Source organism: Epinephelus lanceolatus, chromosome 17 (genome assembly GCF_041903045.1).
Source record: "Epinephelus lanceolatus isolate andai-2023 chromosome 17, ASM4190304v1, whole genome shotgun sequence".
Lineage (NCBI taxonomy): Eukaryota > Metazoa > Chordata > Actinopteri > Perciformes > Serranidae > Epinephelus > Epinephelus lanceolatus.
Window position 1 is genome coordinate 28,471,103 of NC_135750.1, and position 12,488 is coordinate 28,483,590.

The window sequence follows — 12,488 nt, forward strand, 5'->3', positions numbered from 1 at the left end:
CTCAATTAAAGCTAAGCTGAAACACAGACTCGATCAGCTCGGGGCTTGGAGAAATGTATTATGTAAATATATTATTAAATTAGATACAATGCCTTCAAAACAAACACCTGGCATACTGACAGTTCAGGCTGCATCCCCAAGCAGTTCCGAAAAATTCAATAGAGAATAATTAAAACCCCACAGATTTTCAAAAACACAGTGTTTGCTTGATGAATATTAAAAGCATTATTCTATTTTTTCCACCACCTTTATGCCACCATCCTCTCAGTCATTTAATCACACCCACAAGATAGTGATTAGAGGCTTAGTATACAGAGATAATGGTTTCCATGATATCATCCTGCTGCCTAAGACACCTCTTTCCTGCAGATTTCAAAAGTTGCATTTCCCCTCTGGCCAATTATTGTGATGTTTTTTACTCCGACCGAGTTATTTACACAGTGCAAGCTTTATTCAGCTCTGCCCCTTTGGGTGCTGGTATAAGTAAAGAAACACCGGTTTCATTTTGTCACAGCAAAAAGGACAAAGGACACTTAAAGCAAAGGGGGAATATTCAAACGCTGTCTGGGTTAGTGTGTTGAACCAGGATTCCTGTGTGTACAGTGCACTGTTAATAGAGTGTTAAGAGCCATAATGAGGTCACGGAGGCAAACATGGTTTATCCACATGATTAACTACATCAATATATCTGGTTCTACTGCAAACAATGAGAAATCAACAGTGTGCACGCACAAGATGTATACTTTGAGTGATTGTTGTGATTTGTGGATTGTTTACTCCTTTAGTTGGTTTTGTCGGCTCACGTTAAATCTGTCACTCAGGACTGCCATGAGCTGTGATGGACATTTGTAAATGACAACTGAATACATCATGATAATATTTAAACTGAAGTGTTTTCTCTTAGTGTGAGCTCTGATTGATGCCAAAGGAAAAGATTAAGATTCATATATGCCCTGTTCAGATTATCTTCACAAATCAACACTGCTTTCAAAGACTGTAATCATAAATTTGCAAATCTACAGTCTAAAGAAAAAGAGTGTGGGTGGTCAAACTTAAAGCTTACAACAGTATGACGATTTTTTTGACAAACCCACTGTTTCATTTATACATCATCAATTAGCTAAGTGCTCAATCATTGCAGATAAACGCCTGAAAAATTAAAAACACGCTGCATTCAGAGGTTGATCTCACAGAGCAAAACATTAAACTGCCTTAAGCTTGTCTTTAAACAAGGACATTATTTCAGGCATTTTAACCAAACCCCCATTCAAACTAATCACTTTTCAGCTGAGGTAACACATAGCTCACATATGCTAATGCGCTCACATAATTCTAGGTAGTGCGTGTGTGTGTGTGTGTGTGTGTGTGTGTGTGAGACTTATTTACACTGAACAGAATGCAAACAAGAGGCACTCAAGGTGCCTAATGTTGACAATTTCCCTCATCAATATGGAAATCTATGCAGTAAGGTACTCCGAAAAGCTAATGCACCATGATTACATAATGTCTGCAACCTCTACTATAGTGGTGGGACAGAAAAATGATGAAAATAAATCTGTCACATCCGCAGTTACTTTTCATTGGAAAAGACCAGAGAAAAGAACAAAGTGACTGTGGGTATATTTGCAGTTACTGTTAGCCCACTATACAAACAGTCATGTCTATGTTGTCACTGAGGTGTTGACTAAATACCATTTACTCTCTTGGTGACACAAAACCTCCATCACAGTACAATTAAAGATGTTAAAATAACAACAAGACCTACCAGAATTTCAGTGCATCTTTGGTGGTGCTGGTGGGGTGGTGCTGCACATAGTGGAAGAGACAGAGGAAATTCTCCAGACCCTGAAGGCTGACCTGATAAGAGACAGATGAGACACAAGAGGAGAAACATGACTCAGATTATTTCTTGCTCCTACATGAAGAGGAATAGAAATGAAAACAGTGACCTTTCACTTGATAAACCATTGTGACATTACTCTCAACGATTTTTTGATTTGTAATCATTATAGATGACGGTACAGTCAATTAGATGGTGATGTAACAGCCACTAATGTCATTATGTGGAACTATTGCTCCAGTATTGATCTAACAGGTCAGATGCAGTGCTGAAAGTCAGTGTATTTTCTTTCTCCTCTCTAAAATCCCAACACAAAAGCATTGGAACCTATCCCTGAATGTGGCGAGACAAAAACCACATAAAGATGAAATCAGCCTGTGTTTAGCTCAGAGCCTGACCGTACGGCTGGAATCTCTCACCACCAGAGTTGGCGAAGCAATCAGGACATTCTTCAAAGTGAGTCAAGCCACCTGACCGCTTTTAACTGCATTACCCGTTTCAGGGTAGTGTGTTAATATCTTCCCGGCAGACATGCGACTCTCTGAGCCAGCGGCCTGCCTTCCCTTACACCACCCAGGGGCTAGCTTTACTCCTCTGCTAATCTGACACCACTGACTGGATTCATTCAGGCAATGCTGATCCCTGACTGATGTGGCAGCGCTGAGTGTCTGGGTCATGGAGCCGAAGAATAGACACCACACAGTACCAATCACATTACACACAGTCTGACTTGCGATGGCACTGACAGGATGGAAAAAACAATCTGTACAGAAAATTAACGAGCTATACCATTTATTATTAGCATTATTATTGTTGTCATTATAATACGGGATGCATACAGAGATGTAGTCTGTGGGAATCTGGCAAGATGGTGAGCTTAATCAAGCTCTCTTCTAATACCAGCGGATGTCAAATTTTTAAGACAGATTCATATGTTACAAAAAAAGATCTATACATATATATATATATATATATATTTAAATGCATTTATCAATTATTGTTGACACCCCTGAAAATATAGGCTTTTCCATTTTGTGCCCTACACACAGAAGAACACATGAGTATAAGGGCAGCGTGGTCCACGTGGTTTCAATCTAATCCACTGGTGGTAGTGCCAAAAAAAGGGTAGAAAAGGAAGTGAAAAAGAAGAAGACACCCTGATAGCAAGCAAAAAAGGCATGTTAACAATGTAGGATTTAAAATATTGAAAACATTGGCTTCACAAATGTTTTATGAGGAAATAAACACATGCAAAACAGACCTCAAGGATACAGAGTGCATTTTGGAGAGAAAACCTTAATAAACATAACATCATTTTTTATTCCAAAAAACCTCCACAGAGCACATTTAAAATAAAATATGCATCAACTAACACTGACATTCAACTTTACAAGCAGCCTTCAACCAGTCATCAACACAGATTATAACTGCATTACTGTAGTTTGCACCCTTGGATTCCCTACAAAAATAGTATACCAGTAGTATAACACCATAAAAATGTGATGCGTCACATTGACACCATGGTAAATCATTCAACTACATGGACACATATTTCTGCATAGACTCTGGAATCTAGAACCAGAAAGTAACAAAAACATAAAGTAAGTGGTGTGAAACAGCCCTTAAAATAGTAAACATGGCATCATTCACAGTTTTAGTGTGTTCACTATTTTCTGTGTCTTCTTTAAATGCCCTAAGACAAATGCATATCGAGGTATGCATATCTGTGAAACTGATTTACTCACCCCGTGTGACTAAAACACAATAAGGAAACTTTCAAATCTCTTATTCAGGTGTCAGTTTAGTCACACCTCCGCTATTGGTGCTAACCGTCACAGTGAGGAGAGGGGCCGAGGCTACTTTTCTGGCAAACCTCAGCTGTGTTGTTTAGTTACATGGTGAGTCAACTTCCTTCCTGTGTCGAAACTGTCAAAGCAAGTTTGGGTTGCTTGTTACCACTATGAATGGCATTAAAAAGAGTGTTAGAGATGTAGCTATACAATAAGCAATATTACATGGGGTATAAGATGAACACATTTGTGTCAAGCATCCTAAAATTTTAAGTTGCAGGTGATGACAGAGATGACCACACTCACCGGGGTCAGGGAGGGGCAGGGAGGGTGACACTTCAACAGCTGAGGCAACAACCCACCCAAGCAGTAGGGGGATGGGTGGGTAGGTGGGTGGGTGGGGGTCACTGCACACCAGGGGGCTGGACAACATCACACAGGGGAGACGGGAAGAGGAAGAGAAAGAAATGCATGGATCATGAGAGAAACAGGAGAGGACAGGGGTAAAACATGAAAGGTGAAAGAAATAATTGCAGCAGCAGATGAGAGCAGAGATAAACAGGGGGAGTGACTGGCCGGAAATCAAAGCTTCAAGGTTGCCAAAACTGTTATTAGTTTAATAAGTAAGCCCTGGAGCTATGCTGGAGCTGTGCACTCAGTCTATTAAAGTTAATCTCCAAAAATGAGCATCTGAAACGACTTGATTTGTCCTTGTGTTATCAGTGTACCTGTTGTGGCCGTAGTCCTCATATGGGAAAGGGAAACCGAGCGGTTCACGATAACACTAATTTCCCAGCAACGGGGTTGTTTTTTCCTCCGAGGCTCTAATCCAATATTACAATGCACTCGGCACAAACCAGCCAGGGTGATTTGATAATGGAGAGACTGCCAATACTGATTAATACAGCTTGGAGGGGAAATCAACAGTTCACAAAGCCCCCAGAACACATTTCTGTAAACAAAAGGAAAGCTTTGACCTTTCCTCTACAGTGATGAACTTCTTTATTTGCTCATTTGTCATGTAGACATACACAGACCATCTGGGTGATTGAGACAAACTGCTACGGATTTCACTTATTGACACTTGCATGTTGAGGGCTATTTTTTTCTAGCTATTTTATGATTTGCTGACAGAAGAATTAACGTAATATAATTTAACCATCTATCATTTTGGTGATGCAGACCTTTCCTTTAATCTAACTCTCTGCTGTGTAAGTTCAAGGACTGTCTGGCATTTATTTACAGATTCAGCATAGATTCATCAGAATTGAAGAAAAATACTCTTGCTTTCATTTTTAACTAATACTTTATACTCTTTTTCTTGCTGGTCCAGGAAGGCCAGAGGTCAAATTCAGAACGGCATACATGATGCTGCTGACACCAACTTAAAGGTCCAGTGTGTAGGAGTTAGGGGATATATAGGCAGAGATTGAATATATTATAATAATTGTTTTCTTTAGTGTATAATCACCTGAAAATAAGATTCATTGTGTTTTCGTTACCTCAGAATGAGGCATTTATATCTACACAGGGAGCATGCCCTTGTCTAGCCCAGAAGAGACAAACCAAACATTGGCTCTAGATAAGGTCATTCACATTTTCGAGTCCACCACTGTGGTTAGCAGTCCCTCTGCAACAAGAGCGTCAGAAAAACACAGATTTTTTTAATGTCAAACTGCTTTGTTCAGTGTTTTTACAGGCTTAAATCACCAGGTTTGTTTGTTTTGGAGTGGAAGAGACCTCTAATGGTAAAAACCTCCTGAAAAATAAACACTGAAGGAATTCTACCTGGGGAAGTTTCAGCTGGTTGCAATCTGCAATCCTCATCGCTAGATGCTACTTAATCCCCCTAAATCTGAAACACTGTTACTTTCAGATCCCCTCAGGAACGAAACACATTTGCTCACACTTGATTGGTTTGTATACTTATGTCTTTATGTTTTCTCTTCATCCTTTGTCAGACATGGCTTTTCATGAGAGGGGTACATGTCTGAATACTGAAGCCAGACCAAAGTTTGCCTAATTGCTCGGACTTGGCGGCTGTGACCTGTCTTTTACACTGCCTTTATCCAACACAGACAATCATGGGAGGCCTAGTCATGGGAGTCTGATGGCTGAGTCACCCACACTGGTACAGACTTTCCTCTCAAGCTCTCTTTGGATAATTGGGAAGACTACAACTTGGCAGAGGCAGTGAAAGCGATGTGATCCTGTCCTCGTGAGAGAGGACGTGGGGCGTTGGTTATGCAATGTTTTTTTCCGGTTTGAGATCCCTGCTGATCTAATTTGACATTTGGGTGATGAGCATCATGAGAAGCCCCTAACGTTCCACATTTCCTCACAAAGTCAGAGGGCAGAGTCGCTTCACACAACACAACAAATAATTTGTTTTTTTCATTAGGACACACGACAAAATGTCAAGAGGCTAACATCAAAAAGCATGTTTGCGTTTTTGTCAGTGTCCAACCAGCACTGTCACAAACAGTGACCTTTAGCCAGTGTGCAGGAAATGAAAATGTGTCACTTGCTGCTTCATTGTTTCCATTACAGAGAAATAGAATGCAAGATGGTGTTGGTCCAAATTACAATCCAAACAGCCTGCTCTGGCCTTTCTCTTCCCTGATGGACTGAGAGACTCTGTTTTTGAGGAAGAGATCTTTCCTTAATAACATGCCACTGGGTGGAAAAAGCTGAGACAGAGCAATGGTTGGACTCTGACTCAACCCAGAGCTACAGACATGAATTATTCATTCACTCAGTCAATCGTTTGGAACAGCCCTGGAGACCAGAGCGAGTAGGAGTGAGGTTGAAACTGAGGACGGAACAATAAATGCAGATGTGAAACAAGTCCTGTGGTCAACTAGCACGCCAGAGAAAGCAGCTTCACTAAAGGCATATTGGTAAACAACATACTAGAAATCATAAAGTCACACCACATAAAATTAAAATGATAGAACCTTCTGTGAAAGAAGTGTGAGGATCACAAGACATGATGATCAGAGCCTAAAGCACAACTTTTATATTTAGGCTGTACGCACGTGAATTTCACACAAAGAGCAATGTCATAGAGAAGTCACTAGTGTAGGAGTATTAAAGCTAAATTACTGTGGAGTAAATAAAACAGCTCTATCATGATATTATGTTGCCAGATATGGTCTATAATTTCTACTGTACATTTTCTCAGGACTCAAACTCAAATAGTGGTACATGTGATTGTGACAAGGTGGGAAGACTGTGATTGGTTTGAGTCAACAAGTTATGCAAGAGGACCTGTTGGTGTGAAACTCCACCGCATCACTTGAGGTTAGGCATTGCTTACTCTAAAAAACTAAGTAAGCCAAGACATCTCCACACTGACAGGTTCATTTCTCAGTTTTAGGTTACTTTAGAAATGACTTACCTAACTGTCCAAAAATGTACTTAAGTAGTGATTGTCAACTGCTCAGACAGGTAATGCACTGTACTATATGTCCGTTGTTGTTTTGTTGAGAGACAATGCTAATGTTAAGCTATATATAACGTACATTTCACACATAAGAAGAACCACACAATAACAATGAACTAGGGTTAAACTGACATTGACATGGTTTACATCAACAGTGAGAGGGTGGAGAGGATGACCAGCTTTAGAATCCTTAGCACACACATTTCAGAGGACCTCTTATGGATGACAAACACCACCGTGCTAGTCAAGAAGGCACAAAAGCAGCTATATTTCCTGAGGACGCTCAGAAAGGTAAACCTGTCACAACATCCTCTGGTGTCGTTCTACCACTGCTCCATTGAGAGTTTCCTCACATACAGCATTCTTGTGTGGTATGGTAGCTGCTCTACAGCAGATAAAAAGTCTCTGCAGAGAATCATAAAAACTGCACAGAACATCACACAACAACAGCTACCTGCCCTGGAGGACATCTTCACCTCCCAGTGCCTGCAGAAAACACGTAACATCCTAAAAGACTCATTCCATCCTGCTCATCACCCGTTTGAACTGTTGCCCTCCAAAAAACGCTACAGGTCCATCAAACCATACACAACAAGATTCATAAACACTCCCTACCTCAAAGTCATAACCATACTGAACTTTGAACGAACAAACAGTTCTTTTTCTTAAGTGCAATAACTTATTTTATGTGCAATTATATGCATGAGCACTTTTTTATCCCACTTTAACTGCATATGTTGGCAATGAGTGTATTAAGTGTGTCTACAAATGTGTAGAATGTGAGTGGAATGGAGGCATTTATTTATTTTCATTACTATTTTATTACTATTTATCACCCGGTCCTTCGTGCATCTGAATTTTGTTGTATGTTTGTACAATGACAATAAAGAAATTTGAAACTGCTTTATGCACATATAGGCCTTTTAATAAATGTTGCATAAATGCTAATCAACATCCAATTTTTCCATTTTACTAGACTGCTGTATGAAAATTGAAAAAGAGACCAATTAATGTATAGTTTTTTCCCACTTTACTGTGCTCTTAGTTGATCAGAACAGAAGATGCGTAAATGATCCATACACATTAGGGCTGCACAATATGAGGAAAATATATAATAACATTACGATAATGACAATACTTGCATACGTAAACAGATATTAAAGTGCACCCAGTTCTTGACTCAGACTAGCACAGCACCTGTGCTTGTGCCACTTTGTCTCTCCTGTATCCAAAATACTGCCAGATGGCAGTGTTGTCAAAAGTACTGACATAATGATACATATCGATTCAGAATATTTGAAACCATTACATGAATCATTTTCAGCAGTATGAATACACCAACACCAGCTGTGCCTTCTCATTCTCTCTTATAGTTAATGTTTACTAGTCATTCTGCTGTTCTCTGCTACTAACCAAGAAAAGGAAAGTTGTGGTTATCATGTTATAGACATGTTGTACTTATCTTTCTACAAACAATTTAAATTTTATGCCCTAAAATTTTCCCCCAGGGTATTGAAAAATGGTATTGAACATAGATATTTTTCAAGATATTGAAAATACACCAGTTCCTTTCTGGCATTAACACTTTGGTCTTGTCACACTTTCCCCCTGCAATCATGCAGAGTAGTACGGCAGCACAAGTCAAATAAACCTCAGTCGCATGCGTGCAGATTCTGACCAATCAGATGATGCCTCACAGCGAGGGCTCTGTCTGATTAGCCAGAGAGGTATCACCAAGATGCGTATCAGACAAAATAGCACCACAGACATAATGTAATGTAACACATTGTTATTCTATTCAAAGTGCAAAATCGCAGCCTTCTGCAATGCGTTTATCGCCTGAGGTGACACTGCGATGACAAAAAAAAAAAAAAAAAAAAGATATACTGTGCAACCCTGATACTAATGATCATTAATTGCTTTCAATAGCAGTTATACATATTACAGCTGACCTTAATGCCACACAAACTACACAACATAATGTCTCACACAGTATGTTCATGGAAATAATGTCTTTCTCCAAAATATCACAGAAATACAAAAAAGTACATCTCACCCTGTTCACTCCTTGACAAGCCAAATAATTAAGTTTGGGGATGAAGGTGCACCAGCACTGCCATCTTTACTTCATCTTTAGTATTCACTACATCTCGCCTTATGTTGTGCTCGACAAGTTTAATCTTCTTTCGTCAAGGATTCAGGGCTTTACCACAGAAGGAATGTAAAGCACAGAACTGAGCTTTAGAAAGCTAATGACAAGTAATGTGGGTGGAATATGTGACCAGGGCTGTCCTAATTCAGAAAATCACTATGGTTAATCGGCTTTACACACAAGTATCTGTTGTTATAGAGATTAAGTGACAATGTACAGACAATGGACGTTTACATCGCAGCCCACCAGGATTATAAACATTCAACAACATGACTGATGTCAGAGGAGCTACAGAACAATACTTACAAGATGAGTCCAATCACCCTGCAGAAGCATGTCTTTTCAAATGCAGGTCATCCATTTTCAAGCAAAAAGATAACTTCAACTAGAGTTAACATTAGCCCCAAACTGCAACTGACTGGATTCAAAGTGATAAATGAAGCCGGGCCAGCAGAGATCAATTAGCTGGAGCCCTCTGGTACCAAAGGACCAGAAAAGTAAAGTGCTCCAAACACCAGACTGAGGTGTTTTGAAACATCCTGTTAGCTCATAATGAAACTGAAAGATCCCACAAGCAACAAAACAGGGTCTCTTACTTGGCTCCTGGCCAGGTAACCATTCTATTAAATTAACTCTGTTCATCAAGATTCAGAGAGATTGAGCAGAATGGAAAGTGTCCCCGCAGATACTTTGATGCGAGTGTGCCCAAGGCAAGATTCCTTTGTAGCTGAGCACACTAATACGGTAGTGTTGGCTCCATAAAGGGAGAAAATCTAAAGAATAGAAAGAAAGGCTTAATGCCAGAAATCCCTTGATAGTGAGACTATAATGCCAATAAGCTAACTTATAGTAAATGCAGATTTAATACAAAAAGTGAGTTTGATTAGAGTAGATGCATGTATTACAGTAAATCCTGTTATCTAAGGAGCATTAATGTACAGTGAATATATAGCAAGTAGGAGGATGCCACTAATGCTCTTCTTTATAAACAGAGCGAGGCAGATCCACCATCACAGTTTGCTCCATCCCTACTGAGACTGCAGTTACTTTTGACCCAAAAAAATACTTGAGGCAGTGAAAAAATAATCTTTCTATAACACTACTGCTTTCTGGATATTAATTGAGTATGAGAGTCATGACAGGAACAGAAAGAGGAAGACTATGGTCAAGCATTAGGTCAGGGTTAGACCCCTCCCGACGAGCCATTGAGACATCCTAGTTACTGTAACTGTCCTTGGACATTGTGCTGAATAAGTGACAGAAATACCAGCGAGGGATTAACCCTGATAGAAATGCAGATGAAAAGCACAGAGAGATGAGACAAGAATGCAAAGAATAAAAGATGAAGGGAGCAGAGAGACAGAGTGAGGCTGCAGTGCTTTCTCACTTTTTTTGTGGTGTCTTATTGATTACTACAGGAGAGGGTGTCTTTTTGCCCTCCACATTTCACTGTAAAGTGTGATGACAGAATTGGATGCAGAGCAGCAGGGCAGAGTCTTGCTGTCTGGTGGACATTAAAATGAGGGCCTTTCAGACGCTGGACAGTTTCCATGATCACTTAATCAAGTTTACCTGTACACTGACTGCAATGACAAGCAGACGCCGCAGATGGTGGGAATGTACAGTGTACACTTGTGCACTGACGGGATTGGCAGAACAAGCTGGGGGAAAATATAATGTGCAAGCGATGCAACAGTATCCATGTGAGAGCTATAGCCTGTCACTGTGTCCCCCCATCAGATTCAATCAGGAGGGAAAACTAGGGTATCAGCAAACTAGAGAGTACAGCTGTGCTCACTTAACCATCTTTCTGCATCTCACACACACACACACACACACACACACACATACATACACACAACACTTTGATTGCTGCGACGGTGACAAGTGGAGGAGCAAACACAGTCGTCCCAAGGGAGTCGTCACAACAAAAAGTGACAGAAAAAAGTTGCCATTAATAGAGAGGCACAGCCTGCTCAGTGCAGTCCAAGCATTAGTATTACTATGACAACTGAGAACAAGCCAGCACTATTTCTACAGCTGATATTCTAATGCACACCACCATGATTAACAAGGCAACGAAGCAAACACACCACCACAGACACGATGGCTATAGAGGAAGGAAGCCATTATTTCCCAGAATGAGAAAACCCTACAGGCTTTCTCAGCGCTCATTAGGTTTAAAAATGATAGCAGGTCTGTCTTTTAAACACAACTCGCACATGATTAATCAAAAATAATGGACTAAATGGCTAAATCAGCTCATCTGTGTGTGTGCGTGTGTGTGTATGCAGGGCAGATCACTCAGCCTGCAGTCCCATCCTAATCCAAGTCTCGTGATCTGGCTGCTGTTAGTTCTCTGACAGGAGGGGGGTTGAAAAGAGCTGCAATGGCTGACAGAGATTTTAGAAACACCGCCACTCTCTGCTGTGTAATACACTGACAAAGGAACAAAAGTGCACTTGCTCAACACTCATAACAAGCAATCTGTGATTTACACCTGCCTCCACCTCTGAGCACTGACTCACTGCTAGTGCTGCTCGTGCTTGTGCTGTGTACCCGTTACATTTCTGGCTCTCAAAGTGGCGTCTGGGGAGCTTCGGGAGGATTCAAGGCATGTCCCAAGCTATGAGGGGAATCATTTACTTTCAGTTATTTATACTGCTTGCTCCACAGTGGCAGAATGACACGTGCTGAATGGCTTTCCACCCTGCAGTTACCCTCTAACACAATTATATATAATTCTGTACAAAATGAGTCTGAAGACAAACAATCTCCACTGATGCTAAGGAGGAAATCTTATAAAAACAGGCTTATGTGGTTTCCAGCATGTCTCTGTACAGATGTTTTATTCGCTCACAGGTTTGTTGGGGTCTGAATTAGTTTAGCAAGTGCAAACAGACTTAACACAAAAGCTATTTACTCTATTTAAACTCTGTTAAAGAATTTATGTAGAACAGAATTAACAATTGAGTAACTTTTTACTGCATAATTTCCTACAACCACACAGCATTTTGCAGCAGCCTGTTTTTGCTCATGGTCACTGTGGAGCGGCTGAGGCAAAACCGGCAATTTGGGCAGCTTGAATGACAAGCAGCTGACTAAAGTAAGGTCTCGAAGTTCACTTTTGTTGGATGATATCATACCTTTTCCCATCATTTGGAGTCAAACACCCTCTAACAACACCAACAACCCAACAACTGTTCAGGTACAGTAATATTTGGATGGTGGTGTTAAATTCAAAGTCCAAACAGACAACAA

General features: G+C 40.4%; 1 protein-coding gene across 10 annotated transcripts in view; it reads right to left on the bottom strand.

Annotated features, from left to right (window-relative positions):
- The window catches only part of lyst (lysosomal trafficking regulator), a 76,130-nt gene that overhangs the window by 60,214 nt on the left and 3,428 nt on the right, over positions 1–12,488 (bottom strand). For 8 of the 10 annotated variants that reach the window (XM_078160893.1, XM_078160897.1, XM_078160899.1 and 5 more), the window contains exon 3: positions 1,766–1,857. In XM_078160893.1, the coding sequence (XP_078017019.1) occupies positions 1,766–1,857 (92 nt within the window). Of the gene's footprint in view, positions 1–1,765; positions 1,858–3,936; positions 4,053–9,533; positions 9,695–12,488 lie in introns of those variants that run through there. The other 2 variants (XM_078160901.1, XM_078160900.1) reach the window with 2 other exon arrangements.